Here is a 20,660-nt window from a genome sequence, read left to right as displayed (position 1 = left end):
TCGGAGGTGAATATGTAATTTCTTAAAAGATTATATTTAGTATTGCAAAAAAAATAAGTATTGTTAAATTAAAAAAATAAATTATTATATAAATTAAAATAGAGTAATGAACAAAATTTAAATTTTTTTATTAATCATTTTTAAACATAAAAAAATTTTAAAATATTATTCAAATTAAAAAAGTGTTTGTGACCAAATGTAATATTCACTTCACTTTAATTATTATTATTAATATAAACAATAAAGTGATTGATGATACATAATATAAAATTTTAAAAATAAATAAATATTTATGGAAATTATCGGCTTATTGATGATAATCATAAAGTAAAAGCTTTATTGGGGGGCCATGGCCTTTTTTATAAAGCAGAAAAAGACCGTTACGCGAGCAGTTCTCGATAGGCTGCACGAGGTTTTCGTATGATACAAGATGTAGGATTGTTGACCATTGACATTGCCTACCTTCATTTTCATTTTTATTTTTATTTTTATTTCACCTTATTTTTAAAAAATAAAATAAAAATAATGTTCATTAATATCTTAAAATTTTACTTTAGAAATTTAAATTCAATGAATTATTATTACAAATTATGGTTAATTTATTTTAAATATTATGATTATCACTTAGACCATGGTTTGTCTTAAATTTAAATAGATTTTAGTAGTGTTTTCATTAGAAATTTTGGTAGTATTTTTTTATAACGTGTAATATAATAAAATAAATAATTTTAAAAAAAAATCACCTCGATTTTGTTTTATTATTGAAAAGAAACAATTTAAGGTAAAAATAAATTAAAGAACAGGAAAAAAAACAAACAAAAAAAATGATTTTATCATTTGTTGGTTTATGTGAAAATTACCAAAAAAAAATGGAATATAGTTGAAATTAGTTAAAAATTTAGATATTTTCAATTATTTAATATTTATATAAAAAAGAAAAAACAAATAAAATATGTAGAAAAAAATATATAAACATATTTTTATCCTATTAAATTATATTTAGAGTTAAATTAAATTAAGTTCTATTTAAATTTAAGTAAAAAAAAAAAAACACCAATTATGCTTGATTGGATAGGATATGATATCTATATCTTAAAATATTATATCTTATTTGATATGAAATGCGTATTGTAGACCCCCATATGGGGCTTGTTTTTTTCATTTGCTGCAGGTCACACTTCTTGCCAAGTGGAGGGCTCTTAAAGAGCCAGATGCTGCTTCCTGGTTAGGTGGTCAGTGAATCAGGTAGTGGGTTGGAAATGCAATGGGGTGGAGACACCTGTTGGAGGATATTCAGAAGAGTTTTTGGGCTGTTAGAGTGGAGGGGTCATTCTTTTGAAGTGTGAGGGGGACCCCCCCTCTCTTACCATGAATCCCGGGCAGATGGGACGGGCAAGCCATGCTTGCTGACCGGTGAATAGGAGGGAAGACAAAGAGGACACCAAGAAAGAAAGGGAGGGGGGAAGCTAGACGGTAGAGAAAAGGGCCAGGCGGAGTCGCGGAGAGCAGGGAAAGAGCTTGTTAGTTCGATCCATGTATGATTTCCGCACTATTTTGTACATTCTCAAGAGATCTATCTTGTTTCTTGATAGTTTTTGGGTTTTATTTGTTGGTTTGCTGTGGACATCAAGAGCCACAAGATGGTTTTGGTTTAATGTGATTATCTGCCCATATATGCTCTGTTTTGGTTCTCTTTGATGCTCTCTTTTTTTTTTCCCCTTGTAAATGGTTCATGTGCATAGAGAAAAGTTTAACTTGTCCAAGCAAAGGCTTCATGTTCTCATGATGAATAACACGGTTACCACATGCCTACGCCTTCTTCACTGTTCGCGTCAGCCATACCCATTTCCTCACTCAAGCTTGCAGGAATCAAGCATCCTCCACCACTTTCCTCTCATTCATTCTCCATCCCACTCCCTCACTTACATGGAGTCTCACGGGTGCATGTTATCCTTCACTCCTTCACATACCCATTAAAACCACTCACCCAAGCCTCCATATCCATACAACCCATACCCATCCTTCATGCTACTCATAACCATGTTCTACCATACCCATATGTACACCCATTTAACCATACCACCAAACTCGTTTCTCTCTCTAAACCTTCACCTACCTGTGGGATCCTCCCTAAAAAATGCCACGTGGCTCTCTCTCCCTTGCACACACAGACGGTCCCCCTTGCAACGCACGACATAACTCATTCCACCCGGGGAAGAATTATGTCCGACCAACGTTCAACCTTCTCCGGATATCTCACATCTAGAATTCTGTCCGGCCGACGTTCCACCTTCTCCGAATATCTCACATCCGGAATTCTGTCTGATCGACGTTCAATCTTCTCCGGATATCTCACATCCGGAATTCTGTCCGGCCGACGTTCCACTTTCTCCGGACATCTCACATCCGAAATTATGTCCGGCCGATGTTCAACCTTTTCCGGATATCTCACATCCGGAATTCTGTCCGACCGACATTCAACTTTCTCCGGATATCTCACATCCGAAATTCTGTCCGGCCGACGTTCCATCTTCTCCGGATATCTCACATCTGGAATTATGTCCGGCCGACGTTCCACTTTCTCCGGATATCTCACATCCGGCGCCTGACGCCAGATAGGAGAAGAGGGCGATTCAACTTCCCCGGTCAGACATGTCCGAATCCTCTGATAGCGCTTACCCGGAGAGCATCCGCAGCCGACAATTCAGATTCCCCGGACAGCTTGGCTCATCAGACACTCGCGATTCGCCGGATCCATTTCCGCCCGCAATCTTCTGCTCCTCTTGATTTTAATAGGCATGAATGTTTTTTTCATAATTCCGGAATAATGGAATTTGTGATATTAATTCATGCAAAATAAATGGGTTTTGGTGGGAGCCCGACATATGTGACTTTATGATTGATTGATTGATTGTTTGCTTTGATTATCATACATGATTGATTTACTCTACTCTCTAACATACATGCGATTATTCCTAAATTGTGCACTAACCCTCTCTATTGATAGCGCATGGTGGCTCGTTACCCAAGTATGTACCCATTTTTCTCTAATCGTTGTATATGCATGTCTGGACTTTTATGTGTGCATGATCATTCAGGATATTCATTGATTTACTCGTCAATTGCCACGTCAGCTTCATTTTATTAGTAGAGACCCGACTTTAAGGACTTAAAGGGGTGCTACGGTCTTTACCGTACCTTTTCGATAAGTAACCTGACCCCCGAACCCGATCCGGTTTTTCGTAGACCGTCTTTTCCAAAATAAGGAGTCACATTTAGGGTTTTTCTTTCTTATTTTGTTTACCCTTTTAAAAATAAAACAAAAATAAGTGGCGACTCCAAGTCATTTTTCCTAATCAATAAAATCATTTTTCAAAATAAAAATCAAGCTCGCCATCGAGTGGGAAACGCATTGAGCCGAAATGCGAGGTCCACACGTATTTTAATATATCTCATGAAATAGGAAATATGTCATTTATGCATTTTTTTTTTTAATGAAACATAATATTTTAAGATATGATTTTCAATAAGATATGATATGCTCAGGTATGATCTTCAATGAGATGTGATATCCTAAGATTATAATTTTGAATGATATGTAATATCCTTTAATATTATATTCTAAGAATATCTTTTAGATATATATATATATATAAAATGAGTTCGATTCAAAATCATATCTAGGAAATCAGCAGATTCTAAAGAAGCTGTAGTAAACAGTGAACAAATCAATTATCCTAATAATACCCAAAACGACTTAGATGATTAGAGATAATTTTTCACAGATTACACCATTAAGACACTTGAACAAATCATAAGTAAGATTATAAAGTGATAAGACTTTTGGATAGTAAATCCATGAAGACACCTAAGAAAGACTGCAACTTCATACACTTTGGTATGATTCTCTATATATATCATATTACATTACAATATTTTATCATTAAACATAAAATAGGATGAGTAGGAGAATATATCCCATCTCATCAACAATATAGTTTGATGTTATCTTAAACCAAATAAGATCATTTCCAATATTAAAAAGAGTTATTGTTATTTTTCTCTTTCCTATTATCATTTCCACTTTAGCTATGTCGGGTTCCCAAAATATACCTCAAAAAGGAAAAAAATAAAAATAAAAATATGATCTCATATTTCATTTACCACAAAAAAAAGAAGAAATTCATATATAACTAAAACTAATTAATTTTTTTTTATATTTTAAAGTTATTTAAAGGTAAATGAATTTTAAAAAACACATAAAAATAATTTATTAACTTTAATTATATTTTTCATTTTTTTGACAATTTTTCCACCTTTATTTTCTTTCCGTTGGATTTTCTCCCAAACAAAAACCAAACATACGATAAATCTACCATCCAAAAAAAAAAAAAAAAAACCAACCCATGAATTTGAGATGGAGATGGGCCATGGCAAGTCCTCACCCACCCAAAATAAATGAACCAAAAAAATTCATTATCTCTCAAAACAATGCCTACTTGACAGTCTTTTTACACATGGGCCTTGGTTACCTGAGAGAAGGGCAAGGCATCATCTCCTTTCCCCCACTCTCCTATTTCTTTAGATTTTGGCTCAACATATGATTATTTATCCACAAAGGGACCCAACACAACAAACACATGGGCAGGTCCTAAAAACCACATCCCACCACCCCATATGCAACAAAATCAAACAACTTAGCCAGCCTGGGGATCTTTGAAAACCTCTTCCCTCCCCACTCTTTCTTCTAAAGCCCTTAAGGATATGTTTTCTTTTTCCTTTTCTTTTGGGGTTGGACAGCATCCATCACATGGATGCAGGCTTCTTCACACTACAGAAACCGATGAATGTGTCAGCTCTTCAATGCTTTTTCTCAATTGAAAACTCCAACAAGGACATCTCCTCTTTAAAATAAAGATAAAAAAATTCTGACAGAGAGATGGAAGAAGAAGTAAAGCGTAAAACCCAGTCAACTGAGATAATAAGGGTTTAGGAAATCCTCAAGTAAACACAATAGAATATGTGTAAACTACTAGCCAAAATGAACTCAGAAAGAGATGGGTATCAGAAGTTTGAACGGTTGCATATTTCCATTTGCAGGGGCGGCACATAGTCTATGTATAACTGACCAGTTCAATGTTGCTTGACAAATTCACATCCGATCACGAGAGCATAGAATTAGGTGCAGCAACAGACAAAAGGATGAGCCGGAAACAGCGGGTGGAGGATCCTAGACAAAAATATGTTCTGGCATTGATGGGGGAATTCGAAACCATGGACCCATTTCCAGGATAGATATGGATGAAGGGTTGGGGGGTCCAGCAGGACAAGAGAAACAATAGAATGTAAGGACTTCAACCTAACAGAATTAGCTGGTGAAGTGGGTCCATTTGTCATAACCATCCAATTCTGGAGTTGGCAGAGAGGCAGATGGGTTCTAAGTGCTTCTATCAGAGTAGCTGGTGTGTGGGGTTACTGCCCATGGTTATCGGATTTGCAGCGCTGGCAGTGAATGAAACTGAAGGTAGGGAAAGCTCAGTAATAGGTTATCAGACAAACATGGAAGAAAGAAACAAAGAAAGAAACAAAGAAAGAAAACATGTTTTATGTAATGCAAATTGGATTTTGTTCAACAATCAGAGGACATAAATGGGTTATAAATGAATCCTATAAGAACGATGATTGAATCCTTTGTATACAAATGCATCCCAATTTGAAGCAGGGTATGTCTGAAAAAATATGTAATCAACTAAGCACATTGTGAACAGCAAAGATCAATGTTTTCTCTGAATTGAAGGGAAAGCGAAAATAAACTAACTTTGGAACTAGTAGGAAGAAAGAATTGACAGAAAAAAAGTTGGAGAAGCTTGAACTTTTAGTCACCTAATCTATCAATGGTGTTATCTCCATTTAGTTTGTGGGTATTGGCTCCTTCCACTGTCGGCACATTCACTTGAGTCACAAGCCCCTTCATCCAACTGTTTATTGTCTATTTTCCTATTAGCATGATTCTCTTGCTGATAATCGTGATGGGAATGGGATGATTCTCTGCCAATGCGGCGCTCCTGCAAAATAATGACAACAAACAAATGGGTTGGAAATTCAAGCAATAATTGATTCATCAACTATCATTTGTCATTTTTTGACGTCTTGGACTATCTAACTTTTATAATTGAAGAAGACGAATGAAACAAATGATGCATACATCTCGGAATAGTAGGTCATCGGCCTCAAGCATGTGGATTACATGTCCCATTTTGGGCCTCTTTGTTGCATCAGGATCAACACACCGGAGAGCAACTAAAAGAACACGTTTGAGTGCTTTTGAAGAAGGCATCTCAGGTAACTTAGGGTCCACGACTTCCTCAGATTTTCGATTTCCCACCATTGTCTTTAACCAATCCACCAAATTCACCTGCAATTATCATTCAGTAATTCCAGTTTACAGTTAGAAAGATGATGAACCCTAATCCAAGAGGAATATAAAGAAATGTTTTCCAAAAAGCTTTCAAGAGATTAACCTCTCCAGGTGCTTGGCTATAATCAACAGGATTTCTCCCTGAAATTATCTCCATAATAAGAATTCCAAAGCTATAAACATCGCTTTTTTCATTCAGCATACCAGTGCAAGCATATTCTGGTGCAACATACCTGAAAAGCCATTGGGAAATATCAGAAATCTTCTCAATATACCAGTTTATGTGAAGGTCGATTCATTACCAAAAGGAAATGGACTAACCCGAATGTTCCCATCACACGAGTCGTTACATAACTTATCTCAGAACATAAGAGCTTTGCCAGCCCAAAATCAGACACCTTAGAGTTCCATTGGCGATCAAGTAGTATGTTGCTAGATTTTACATCTCGATGGACAACCTTTGGTTCAAGACCCTCATGAAGATAGGCCAATCTACAGCAACAAAAATAGCAAAGCACATTAGAACAACCCGCCAAGCAATGTTTTCGGGCAAAAGTTGGATAGTTTTCAGAATATCAGACTAGGGTAGGTACCCTTTGGCTGTTCCTAATATAATGTTAATCCGAATATCCCATGTCAGAGGGCTGACTTCCCCTACATCCCCATGAAGCCACTGGTCCAAATTACCGTTGTCCACATACTCATACACAAGCATCCTAGACAAAAAAAAAACAAATGAAAGATGAAAAAATGTTAGTTTTTCGGATCCTCAAGAAAACCCAGAGTGTCAGGATTTAGCAGAAGATGGGTAGCAATACCTGTAAGCTCCCTCAGCACAGTATCCCAGCAACCTAACAAGATTCTTGTGCCGGACCCGGCCTATGGCTTCAACCTCCACTTTGAATTCCTTCTCAGCTTGGCCTCTGGTAATTCATTAATCTCATAAGGTAATGCACAAAAGATCTAAATATAAGAAAAATGGAAATAATATGCAAATTATTGTTGAGCAGCTATTGAGAAAGACGAATATTACTCAGAGGCAATCTAACAATTATCATGCTGAAATTGCTAATTAAGATAAGATGATTACAAGCACAATGGATTTGGAAAGGAGGAGAACACTTTTCTCTGAAAGTATGTAGCTTTACAGCACAAATTCCAGCAGAAACAAGATAAGAATATGGAGCATGATAAAAAGAGGAATCAAAGCTAAGAGAGAAGAAAGAAAACAGAGGATAACACTTAAACCCAGCAAAAAAACCTTATTGGATTGTGAGAAAGTGAAGGAGAATAAAAGAACAGAGAATCTCAGAAGTTCCTACCAGATGATAACAGGAGCAAAACAAAAAGGTTCTCTCCTGATTGGATCGCTTTTCTTTTTTTCATTTTTTGAAAACCAAAACAACACCAAAAATACCAGACCCAGTATTTCATTTTTCCTTCCTTTTCCTACATTTTCTCGGCAACCAAACAGGATCGTTAATTAAATTTTCTTATATGGCAGCAAATGATGTCCCTGTCATCAATCAAAAACCTCTATTCTACTGTGCCTAATACAACCTGTTGAATTAAGTTGGCAGAAGAATCCAAAACAATATAAAACTTGACACCCAGAACTTTATATTCTTTCCCTTTCCCACATATTCTCAGCACCCAAACGCAGTTTTACCCAGATTAAAATTTTCATTTTCCTTTGTTTTCTCACATTGTCTTAGCATGCAAACAAAACAAATACCTGTTATTCAACAAGTTCTTCACAGCCACTCTCGTGTTATCAGCCAGCACACCTCTATACACAATTCCATAACCTCCTTCCCCGATCACATTTTCATCAGCCAAACCATTCGTCGCCGCTTCAAGCTCTCTCAACGTGTACCACCGTCCCCACCCCAGGTGCGACACCTCCGGCGGCCCACCCCCCAACGACGCCGTTTCAGTCACGCTCGTCGCTCGGCTCTCCCCGCTCGCCTGCGACGACAGCCTGTCGGAGAACACCACGCGGTGCTCTGATTTCCCAATGTCGATCTGGATCTCCGACGCTGGAGGCAGCACCGGCCGGTGGTCGGGAGCAGCTTCGTGAACGATCTCCTGAATCTCCTTCGACACCACCGGAGTAAACTCGCCTGCGCCAAGCTTACTCGAACTAGGAGGTCTCCGGCGGCGAGAAGTGATGCAGAGGGACAGCAGGAACAAAATAATCACAATGACGGCTCCGACGAAGATTCCTATCACTACCCATAGCCGGAGCCCAAAGATAGAAGTCGGCTTCGAGAGTTCACTGTTCAAGAACGCAGCGTCGTATACTGACATTTTAGAGAGAAACGGAACAGAGAAAAAGGGTTAGGATTTCTACAACAGATTAGAAATCAAATTTTGTGGGTCCAAAAGCATAGTTTTCGCCGGAGCATAAGCCGTCGCCAGCGAAATAGAGAGCAGAGTGAGATCTGTTTCTCTTTCTATAAATGCAGCCTGACGTGCTTCTCTCTCTCTATATATAAATACGTGCCGTTAATCTAGTTTCATTGTATGAATTTTCCATGACACGTAAAAATTTAGCCTTGTTTCTATCCTTTTTACTATTTTCTCGGCGACCAAACAAAGAAATAGTTCAGCCAAATTAATAATTAAGTTCGGAATATTTGGACAAAAGTCTTAATAATTCTTAATTCAGCAAAATGATCTGAATATGAAGATGATAATAAAAATAATAATTATTTTTTTCCTTAAAAAGTAATGATTATTTCATCTTTTTAATCAGTTGGGTGTCATAATTTCACATTTTGAAATTGGTCCAAAAAAATTGTCATAGGATTAAATTAAATTAAAATTTATTTTATTCTAAAAACAAACCAATAAATCCTAATTTATTCAATTAATTCATGAGCTTAATAAATAATAAAAACAATTTATGAAGCTTTAATACTATATTTAAATGATAATCAACTAATACATGAGCTTAGTAAATAATAAAAATCATTTATAAAGCTTTAATATTATATTAAATTATCATTTAAACCTAAAATTTTAAATAATTGAACAATCCTAAAAGACATAGGCCAAATATAATTTTTTGTCTTAATTCTAAATAAAATTTAAACTTAAATATATATATATATTGTAATATTTTAATATAAGAGAAAATTATTAAGATTATATATGTAAGTTTTGAGTTCATTAAATAGTATGGAGTATTAAGTTATTTATTTTTTAATCTCTTCTCTCCATTAAGTATTAAAAAGTGAAAAAAAAAATTAGTATATCACTTTTAGCATTAAAGAAAAAGAAATATTCTGATTTTTTTATTTAATAAATAAATTTTAAAGATAAGTAATAAATTAATAAAAAACGAAAAAATTAATGATTTCTGCAAGTAAATTAAAAGGTTAAAAGAAATAAACACAACATAAAAATATGATATTTAATCACAATCAAAATTAGTGATTATAATATTTTTTTTATATATGAACTATTTAAATTTGGAATTTGGGAAAATATTTATATGATATTTTTATTATTCTTCTAATATTTATGATGGATTTCACCGAGAAAATGACATTACGAAATGATTTTATCTGGGAAAAATAGATTTCATTATTACGAAATAAATAACTTTATCACACTGTCTTTTACCATTTTGTGTGAAGAATATTAATAAAATGTCAACCCGGTGTCAGGAAGGACGCAGCCGCATCCAAATGACGCATATACCCCTAGGGATATTTCGGGACCACACACCCTGTAACGGATATGAGACGGGAGCGTGAGCGTTAAACTAAGATCTTCTACAAGTGGGAGCGACCGCCACGTGGCGATATACTGTGCGTTGATTTTTCCAATTTTTTTGATAGTTCGGAAGTCGGAAAATTGACTATGACTGGTAGGTGGGACCATCACGTCTGGGCCCCACAAAAAGGGATGACTTTGATGATCACGAGATAGAGGTGGCGGTGAGGCCCTTTTCAGCCATTGGATTAGAAAAAATAATCAATCTGAATGAGAACGGCCAGCAAGTTGGTTTTTTATAGGGAGGGGAATTTATTTTTTTATTATTGTCTAATAATAATGATTAAGACAGCATAATTATTATCGTCTTTTTAAAATTTCAAAGGATTTGTTGATGATTTTGTGGCATGTGACACTGGGGCTTCGCTTCCTATATATTTCTTTATATATATATATATATTTATTTTTATTTCCTAATCACTAGAATCCACCTTTAATTTTTTCTATTTTTGTTTGTTACTTTTGGGGTAATGATTTTTCCTTTGAATAATGCTACTTTCCTTGGAAAATGAATGATTTTTGTTTTTGGGTCCGTTAACTAGCTGGCTCTTTGTAATCACTTGAAGATATTCACATTTAGTTCACTAAAAGCCAGCTAAGATTTAATTATTTGAAATTTTCCGGAGGATAAATATTGAATAATAAAAATAAAAATAAAAAACTTAAAAAGCCTATTTGATAACCGTTTTTAAAAACAATTTAAACTATTTTAAAAAATTATGATGTTTTATAAAACTAAATGTTTTTAACATATATTTTAAACATAATTTATTCGTTTTTCTATTCTTAAAAACATAAAATAGGAAACAATTTTTTGTTATCAAATATAATTTTTTGATTTTTCTGTTCTGAAAAACAAAAACAGTTTTTGAAAACAATTACCGAACCAACCTTTAACAACAACAAAACACCACCTTAAAGAAATGCTTGATATGGAAACCAAAATCACATGATTTTATTGAAGTCTCCGACTATGGTATCAAAACCCATTTAACCTTTCAGTATCATACCGACTACCTTTTTAGTATCATACCAAAAAAAGAACGTTCATGAGAATGTCACATTCATAGCCTAATCGCACCCCAATGTCATTGCTTAATTAAAGCCTTACTCGTACCAAAGCTTCACTTTGAAATGATGGATTTTCCCACTAAAGCTAAAAAATATGAAGCTCTCCCAACCGCAGAGGTTATGGGGTGGTTGGGCATCATTTACTGATCGCAACATTATACTCACTGCAGAGACTTATAGCCCTAATTTTTAAGATCAATCAAGATCTGATTCTGCAACCATCAAGAGTAGGGCCCTTATAGTGACACTTAAAACCGATAATCTCGCAGCCTCCTAACTAATTTCAACCTTCAAAGACCCCCAAGTAGAACGCATCAATTCAACTTTCAAGGCACATCAGCTGCCAAACCTAATTGCAATTGAGAGGAAAAGTTCAAGAGGGTATGGAACTGTAAAGCTACACGGCAAAGAACTGAAATGGCAATAGGAATACTACCAAATAGTCAATAGAATGATATACATATCCAAGGAAAATCCAAAATAGGCTGTCTTTCTGGTAAGAAGAACCAACCCCATCTGAAACAATAGCATTTACTTTGGACACATATATCTTAAAGGTTAAGAGATCACCAAAACTACAAGTGAGAATCATGAATTTTGAACGCATTATATAAGTTTATAACCAGGCAGTAGTGCATAGAAAGTACAGCATGACAAGTATGACTGTTAAAACACCCACACAAAACTAATATAACCTCAAGTTTAATTTCGGATTTTGCTCTACTTTTTCTGTTCTTTTTCCCCACTCTTCACCATGATTACCTGTGAACTGAATCCTGCCGTGGGTGGAACCATCAGTAAACAGAAGTGGGGGTTGTGGGTTTGGATGTGAATCATATGGCAAAAAAAGTAATACTACAGCGATGGATTCATTCTCGTACTCGCAATGCTCCAGATTGAAGCATGAAATTAACTTTCACCGTCTGCATTGAGGCCTTGTCTCTTTAATCTTCTTTCTTGTCGGGTTCATCAAGTGCAGCCAATCTTTCAACAAGTGGAGGATGTGAATAGTGGTAAGCTGAGTACCATGGATCTGTATTCATAGCCGACAAATTTTCTTCCTGGAAAACATTAAATCTTCGTTGAGTAATGCACGGGGTTTCACAAAAAACATGTAAGAGTACTTGCACTCAAAAAAACCTCTTCCTGACAATTTTGGGTCAGCTAAAATCAAGCACTTGATAGACAAATTACATTCATCATAAAGGCGTCTAATTTGTATGGACAGCCCACATATTAATCTGATCCAAATCAATTTGTGGGCCATGGCAAGCCTAAAGGCAAGCTAATAACTACTGGAGCCAGCAATCCATTACCAAAAGCAAACAAAACAGGAACTCAGGAGGAACCTTCCCATGAAGAAAAAGGCATAATGCAAACTCAATGAAAAGAAACTAACAGCACGGATAAACAGTAGGAAATGGATACTTTAAGTACAAGCTAGTTTTAGTAGATATAAATCCACCACCTTAGGCTCAGAACACCCTAGGAATTGAAAAAGGGCAATATCTCAAAAAATGAGGGTAACTAAGGATAAATTACCTGCAGTTTCACAAGTCCAGCTCGAAGTGCTGCAGCATAACCAAGCTTTTTAGCAAAAGCATCAGCCTACATAGATAGAACATAGATTAGATAGGATAAAGTTTTGAAAGGAATTCTTTTTTTCTTTCCTCGATAGAGGATTTGGGATTGAAAGAGATTTTAAAAATCCACAAATCTGGCCAGCACTGCATAAAGTTACCTGAAATTCAAAAGATCGGCTCACAAGATTAAGACCAAAGCTTACAAGGTGCTGGAGAGGTATCACAGTATGCTGCAAAAGGTTGAGATATTACTCAAAAGCTCTTCTGGAAATATCTGTTCTTTTTATCCAGAACTGGAATTCTTAGAATTACAATCTTAAAAGAGAAGGCTGTAAGTAAATGGGTTCAAGCCTGCCCAAAAATTAATTCTGTTTTTATGCATTATAAGCTCAATAGTCTAAATCATAAAATTTTAGAATGGTCTGAGGCAAGTTTACATGTGATCTGTCTTAAGTTGATTTGCTGTGACATGGATTCAGAAATCAACAGAAACTTATTAATAAAATGAATGTTAGTTAGTACATTGATACCATGCACCAATGCCATTTCTCATGATAACTGTTATTTTGATATATCAATACCTGAAATATGATGAGGCCAATGAGAACTGGCTGTGTATCAAATCCAAAACTTTGAAACAGGTCACCCGAGTTCCTCACAAGTGTATATCCTCCAAATTGCAAGAATGTAAGAATCTGCATTGATGTAATGTATAAAGTTCAGAACACCATATCAAAGTTCTTCCTCTAAGACCATGTTCTAATCTCATCAATCATCTAAGCTATTAAATAAAAAAGTATATATATGTTGGAAAGAATGCATATAAGACTTGCTTGTGAGAATCCACATTTTGATGTAAAGGTTATTGTATGAAGCTGAGAACCCCATAATAAAGTTCTTCCTCATAGACCATGTTCCAAATCTCATCAATCATCTAAGCTATTGCATCAGAATAGATGGATGTTGAAAGATGCATATAAGACAGGCAGGGAAAAGAGGCTAGAAATGAATCAAATGCAATGTCATGTGACAAAAGCATTAATTTTTAGACACATATAAGATTGCAAATGTCTTTTCCTAATTGTGAAAGGTAATAGGAAGCTGGAGGTGCCTCCCTACTCATTAGTCAAGGTGCCTCACTTGTGAGGTGCCAGTTCAACTAGACCACAGGATTTCCTGGAGCCTTGCATCAAGAAAAGCTTCCAAGCATGACATCTCTCTCACATACCTTTCAATAACTACACCTCTAGTGAAACCAATACTAATTCTTAATTTGGAATTAATTTATGAATTTGTAAATGCCAGCACCGGAACAATATCACTAGACAGGACTTAAGGGATCATTGAGAAATCATTTTCCAAGAAAGCAATGGCAGCATACCTGCACAGCAATGAAAGAGTACATTGTATGATTAAGTTTCCAATGCCCCAGTTCATGGGCTATAACAGCAACAACTTCTTCCTCTTTTTTGCACTGCAAAACACCACCCAATCAATCATATAGTAAGCCTTTAAGTATTGCAAATAGAAAAGTAACTTCAAGCCCAATAAAGTAATTATTGCCTATTTAAACATGAAATATTTAAACATAGAGCAATTTTAAACATGAAATTTCAGACAATCTTTTTCCAAAAAAATGTAACTGCAATTCTATTTTCAAAAGGTACTTACTGCCGATTTAAAAATGGGCACACAAAATAAGCAAAGTCAAAGTTCATGCTAAAACCAAATTAACTGCATGACACATATAGGCCCAATAAATTGTGCAGTTCTGTAAGTACAGAATTCCTAAAACAATTAACAAAAACAAGGATATAAAAATAGGAAAAAAGCTATCCAGAGCACAAAACATGTCAAAGCCTAATCAGGTTTGTTAAGAACCCAAGGATGACTAAAGTTGTGGTTATTACTAAAAAGTAAAATTTTAAAATATTGACTTTGTCCAAGGAGACAAAGTTAACATTCATACATACATACGTATAAACATAGCAAAACTGATATCAACTTGTACACACAAACACTCATGTACTATCTGCAGATATTGCTTATATACACACACAACCAGATTAGATAAACTAGTAGCAGGCACTTGAAGTTCAATATCCCAAATTTATCAAGGGATGTGAGTAGCAATAGCTGCAGATTATACATGAGTGTTTTGTGCGTGTATAAGTTGATATCAGTTTGCTATGTATATAAGTTGACATCAGTTTGCACAAATGAAATATATCAGTAATACAGCCAGTAAGATAAACCATTAGTGGACATTAAGAGTTTGATATCAAGGATGCAAGTAGCAATAGCTGCAGATTTCATAATTGGTCATCACATCCTAGTACTTGGGTGTGGATGGAAGGTTTTTTCATTTAATTTAAATGCAAACAAAAAACAATGGTTTCATACAAATCATTTTCTTGCTCAGAGGTACAAAAACATCATATCTCAGCTAAATAACAATTTATCAAGTATCACCATACTGAACAATATGTCTTAAGTGGAGGGAATAGAATAATGGCAAGAAAATTAACTATATAAAAGCCTAAAGAATATGTATTTAGAAAAAGCTTAAATAAAATTTCCAAATAATAAAATGCCTCCACACCTGCTGAATCAATGTGTCATAGAGGACTATCCGCTTGTTGTTAAAGAATCCATACATATAGGCCTGCATGGTTTTCATAATATGAGTTAGCACACAACAAGAGAAAAATTATATCTCAAATTAAATCAGTAAGCATATAGTGAGAAACCCCAAGAAATTATTGTTCCCCATTTGGTACTGATGCACCAGCAAATAATATTAGTGCATCAACATAGCCTTTCAATATTCCCCTTTTCATTTTCCAATTGATGTATAAAGAGAAAGATCTACTCATTTTAAGCATCTGCCTTAGATCCTTTCACTTATGCTCTTCACGTGGTCTATGAAACCTAGACCACAGCTTCTCTTATTCAGGAGAGTGCTTAAGAAATTTATTCCTCCAAAAGGTGTAATTTTGGAGCGTAGAAGCTGAGCCTCTATTTTTATTCTTATTAGGATGTGCCAATAAGAATTAATGTGCACAGAAAAAAATGGGGTGCCTGGGACTAATCTGAAACTATTCAGCTGGAGTAGAAATTGAAATTAGAAGGGTAAAGAAGGGTGCAGACTTCATCTTAGGCTTAGACTGCTGTTAATTATAGATATTCATACAATATTTATAGATACTCATACACTTCTATATACAAAATTATCCATCTTTTATTACATTATACAATTTAGTTAATTCAAGGTAAAGAACACACTTCCCATGCATATCTTAAGCAACATGCCTAGTTAGTAAATCTAACATTTAATTTAAAGTGGATCTGAAAAAATAAAAGGGGAATACGAAAAATAAGATGGGAAGCTATATTCAAAACAAAGTGAACGCAATGATGCACGTACAAAAGAAGTGCAATACAATATACCATAAAGAAACCTCACATTGCTATGGCTTGACCTTGTAGATCCATCAACAACGAACAACTTCTTTAAGGGAAACTTAAGGGAGGAAGCAAGTTTCTCAATACTTTCCCTGAGCACACCATCAGGAAGCTACTTGTTGCAGCAGAGACAGGGAAAAGAAAACTGTTACACTAAACAAGAAACTGAATGCATTTCTTCTTTACAGAATGAAAGAATGAAAATACTCACTGGGGTGAACTTGTTGAAAAGTGGGGCTATTAGAATAGGATACAGTGTCATCATCACAATAGACAGAATAAACATAAATCCCCAAAGATAGATGGCCAAATAAGGACCTCCTTTCTGCCACCAAGCAAATGAACATTGTTAGTCACTATTAGAGAACACTTGACAGTAATGAGGAAAGCAGAAGAATACAGAAAAATAAGAGACTAAATCATGTGGAAAATCACAACTAAATGCTACAAATAACCTCTAGCTGTTTTCAATATTAGCAAATTATGTTACCTGTACTATAACAATGATTGCAGCCACGATGGGTGGCCCAAGTAAAATGGATAACCCAATTCCTTTGAACATGTCCCTAAAGAATAACCAAATTGTTTGCTGTGAACAATAGAAAGAAAATAAATATTAGGAACAGACTCTAGCAATAAATAAGGAATAAAGCGAAAGAAATTCAAAGACAATAAATTTAAACCATGACAAGCAGAAGAGTAGTGAAAACTAGGGACCTGGTTGAGAACTATTCTTGGAAATGGTTTTCTAACTCAAAATATATTTAACAATTGTTTGACTAAAAACAGTTTCTTGAGAATTTGTTCTTAACACATGTTTTTTAGAACAATCAAGTGTTTTTTGTAGAGTATTCTGAAAAACAATTGAAAATATGGAGGATATTTGGGAATTTTTATATGACATAAAAGTGCAGAGTACTTTCACAAAGAATCAGCCAAGACAGTTTCCATATTTGAGTTCCAAACAGAATTTTGTTTTTGAAAACAATTAAGAACTCTTTTTCAGAACTATTCTCAAAAATTATTTTTTGATAACTATTTTAAAAAATGTTGCCAAACAAGCCTTAGATCTTCCAAATACAGATTCAAAAAACAAAGAAATCACAAATATGATAAGGAGATAGAAGAATGAATACAAACTTTGTTGAAACCATGGCGGGCCTCAATCACAAAAGTTGAGTATAGAGAAAATGGCAAATCAGTAATCTGCAAGAAAATTACAAAACAAAATGTTATCGCTTGATTACAGTAGAATACAAATATAACCATTCTAGTGCATACATGTGAATATCCATTCAAAAAGTAAGCACCCCCACTTTTCTCTCACATTTTAGTGTGGATCCATATGCATTGTGGATAGCTGAGCAACCTAATAATACAAGGCTGAAAGTTCATTCATTCCTTTACTTATGAGATCAGCAAACTCTTATCTTCACCATTGTACTTCTTATCTTTTACCATTTTACCTCATCAGACACTGCCTCACATACAAATTTGAGGAGATCATCATTCCAAATACTTTGTGTTTGTTAGAGTCAAACACCCAAGCATGTACTTGTATTAGTATGACACAGTTTTTGGCAAGCTTCCATATGTAGGTGCAAAGATGGTTAGCCAAATATTGATTTCAATATGAACCCCAATGATTTAGATGTCTAACCCAAACTCAACTCACTCAATAATCCCACAACCCTATCTGGAAATTCTAACCCATGGGAATGATTTATTATCCTTGACCAGTAAATATAATGTGGCTAACTTCTAATGCAATGTAATGTAATTTGATTGGGAACTGTGACAGAATTTCTTAGAATTATGTTCCCACAGTTATTCACCATTTTGTCATGGCGCACTCATTACCAAGCACAAATATTATAAAAGGAAATAATGTCTCAGAGAATATGGTAAATGGTCATATCCAGGCAATGTCACACAATCCTTTCAATTGACACAAACCGCATGAAAACTATTTTTAGATCCGGCCATCCAACAAAAAATGGAAAATATGGATCTTGACATCTTATGATCCATCTAAAACAAGTTCTTCAAGAAATCTTTAAGATAATTTTATCAACATTATTAAAACAGAAAATGGCAAAAAAGTAATTTCAAATACACATGGGAAATGGTGGAGCCTCATATAAATAATGATATCAGAAGCCACACAATAGACACCCCACTAGATTTTTCAGCCAATAAAAAAACGGGTCATATCCTTCAGAATAAACACAAGAGATCTGCACCTGTGACCAAATCATAACACCAGCTAAGAACGCAAGGGTATGCAATATCTCATTCTCTGCATTTAAGCCAACTACCACTAGAAAGTCTCCTGATTTCTGCAGTCACAAAGCAAATGGGCACAATTATTTTGTATGCATCCGTATGTTGGGGGGTAGGGGGTGCCTATCATAATCCACAAATGCATTCACTTACCTTCCAAAACCAAGGCAATACTCCAAAGAACAAAATTGCAGAGTCCATTAATATAGTAACGCACTCATGAACAAAATGGAAGTGGCTGAAAAAAGAGAGATAGAACAGGGCAGTAAAGGTCAGAACAAATAAACTATGCATGAAGAAGTCTGATAGTCTGGTGTAATCATCCATACTTCAAGAGAAATCAATAGAAATAAGAAGACAAACCTTTTATCAAGACTATAGGCTCGAGACTTCTCAAATTTTTCTTGGCTGATAACTCCTTCCAAGGTTCTAGGAAGTGTTGGTAATTTGAGAGCAGCATGTTGACGCAAATCAAGATATGTTTCAAAGATATACATTAAAATCATAAAACCTGGGAAAATTTGAAAAAAAAAATTAAAAACCAAAAAACAAGCCCATATGCTTGGAAACTACACAAATCAGATGAGAGAACAAAATTCATCACAAAACAATGTTGGGGAATTAGAAGGGTAGTAGGTTAACAGAAAACAGCAATGAATAGCCATCGACTATGCCATGGAGAACCAAACCATTAAAGTTCATGGGAAATAAATAACATGTTAGAATTTTCAGACTTAAAAAAATAGTCAAAATGGCTGCCACTTTCTTCACCCTCCTAAGGAATGGGATGGTGCAGTCCCCCGGTTCCACATATGATTTTATTATTTTGCCATATAAGAACCACAATTTCTTTTCTTTTCTCTCTCCCTCTTTTTTTTTTTTTTTTGTTAAATTAAAGAATTCCATATTCATGGGATACACCAAAACAAAAAATAAGCAAATAACTACTGCAATTTCAACCATCAACAGGCCCCTTAGATATATCCTTTAAACATCTCTATCAATAATAGCGCTTATTTTTTCTAATTATCACACATTTAGCTCTAACACTAAGCTTACCCACAAATTCCGACCCAAAGACAGAAAGAATTAGGGTTTTCAACAAAACAAGCCCAAACTAAAACCCAACTTCAGAATCCAATACAGAAAAACCCTAACATCCATCACATTAAACCTTGAACACGCATCCACATTAAAAAACAAGTAAAACAGCTAAATAAATAAATAAAATAAAAAACAAAAAGCAAAAATCGACAGCCGAAATCATCGCCTAATGAAGCAGATAAATCACCAAACCAAAAAATAAATAAATAAATAAATAAGTAATCGTAGATTTCAATAAGCATCAATCGGACAGAGAGAGATGAAGAAAGAGCGAGTACCAACAACGGCTTCCATGTACGGAAACGCCATGGCTGACTCAGTAGAGGACTTTAGAGAGAGAAACTAGAGAGAGGGAGAGAGAAGAGGGGTTTTTCTTTGAAAATCTGCATTCTGCATTTGCGTAAGCATTTCTAGTGAAAATGATAGAGGTGGGTCGGTTTCCGGATCCGACTACTTGATTGCAATCCGACCTGGTCCGAATTGATTTAAAAAATAAATACTAATAGCAAAATGTGAATTTATTATTATTTTAATTTATTTATATTTATTTATATATATAAATAATATTTTCTCATAAAAAAATAATAAATAAATAAAACATCGTCATGACCTAATTTCATATCCTAATATAAATTTTTATTGGATTCCATCAATATTTACGTGGTATATTTTTCTCATGGAGTTTATAATGAAGTGCTAAAATTAAAAGCTTTAATTATATTACATAGAAATAAAACCCAATGTGCATTGTAACTTTCATGTCCTATTAACAACCCTATTGCGAATTTACCAACACAATTGAGGAGGAAACCAAAATAAAGTTGTAAATAAAATAAAAATTAGATGATAAATAATTTTTTGAATTTTTTTTTTATAATAAATATCATTTATTCATCAATGTCGTGCTTGGAATGTGTGTTGTAGCCTACCCACATTATTATTATTATTATTAT

General features: G+C 34.6%; 2 protein-coding genes across 2 annotated transcripts; both read right to left on the bottom strand.

Moving 5' to 3' along the window:
- Positions 1-5,581: 5,581 nt before the first annotated feature.
- LOC117931546 (probable serine/threonine-protein kinase At1g01540) lies at positions 5,582-8,894 on the bottom strand. Its single transcript, XM_034852522.1, has 7 exons — positions 8,154-8,894; positions 7,237-7,341; positions 7,012-7,134; positions 6,740-6,910; positions 6,522-6,651; positions 6,206-6,415; positions 5,582-6,065 (listed from the first exon to the last, which is right to left on the bottom strand). Exons 1-7 carry the CDS (start codon positions 8,726-8,728, stop codon positions 5,901-5,903), a joined length of 1,479 nt encoding a protein of 492 aa, XP_034708413.1. The 5' UTR covers positions 8,729-8,894; the 3' UTR covers positions 5,582-5,900.
- A 2,793-nt stretch (positions 8,895-11,687) lies between these two features.
- Positions 11,688-20,091, bottom strand: LOC117932667 (CAAX prenyl protease 1 homolog). The gene is made up of 14 exons (XM_034853945.1): positions 19,986-20,091; positions 18,967-19,114; positions 18,757-18,841; positions 18,564-18,659; positions 17,461-17,526; positions 16,811-16,909; positions 16,532-16,645; positions 16,322-16,432; positions 15,458-15,520; positions 14,237-14,329; positions 13,437-13,550; positions 13,014-13,085; positions 12,815-12,880; positions 11,688-12,333 (listed from the first exon to the last, which is right to left on the bottom strand). The coding sequence occupies exons 1-14, from the start codon at positions 20,014-20,016 to the stop codon at positions 12,217-12,219; spliced, it is 1,275 nt and encodes a 424-aa protein (XP_034709836.1). The 5' UTR covers positions 20,017-20,091; the 3' UTR covers positions 11,688-12,216.
- Between the last annotated feature and the right edge of the window lie 569 nt (positions 20,092-20,660).

This window comes from Vitis riparia, chromosome 15 (genome assembly GCF_004353265.1).
Source record: "Vitis riparia cultivar Riparia Gloire de Montpellier isolate 1030 chromosome 15, EGFV_Vit.rip_1.0, whole genome shotgun sequence".
In the NCBI taxonomy this organism is placed as follows: Eukaryota; Viridiplantae; Streptophyta; class Magnoliopsida; order Vitales; family Vitaceae; genus Vitis; species Vitis riparia.
Note: the sequence above shows the minus strand (reverse complement) of the source record. Positions and strands in the feature narration are given on the sequence as shown.

Excerpts from the sequence above, each read along its gene's own strand:
- LOC117931546 (XM_034852522.1), bottom strand. The coding sequence starts at position 8,728 with ATGTCAGTATACGACGCTGCGTTCTTGAACAGTGAACTCTCGAAGCCG. Across the intron at positions 7,135-7,236 it reads TGTGCTGAGGGAGCTTACAG|GATGCTTGTGTATGAGTATG; the intron begins GTATTGCTACCC and ends TTTTTTGTCTAG. Across the intron at positions 6,416-6,521 it reads ATAGCCAAGCACCTGGAGAG|GTGAATTTGGTGGATTGGTT; the intron begins GTTAATCTCTTG and ends TGATAATTGCAG.
- LOC117932667 (XM_034853945.1), bottom strand. The coding sequence starts at position 20,016 with ATGGCGTTTCCGTACATGGAAGCCGTTGTTG. Across the intron at positions 17,527-18,563 it reads GTGTTATGATTTGGTCACAG|ATTACTGATTTGCCATTTTC; the intron begins GTGCAGATCTCT and ends ATTTTCTTGCAG. Across the intron at positions 16,433-16,531 it reads TTTTCAACAAGTTCACCCCA|CTTCCTGATGGTGTGCTCAG; the intron begins GTGAGTATTTTC and ends TGCAACAAGTAG.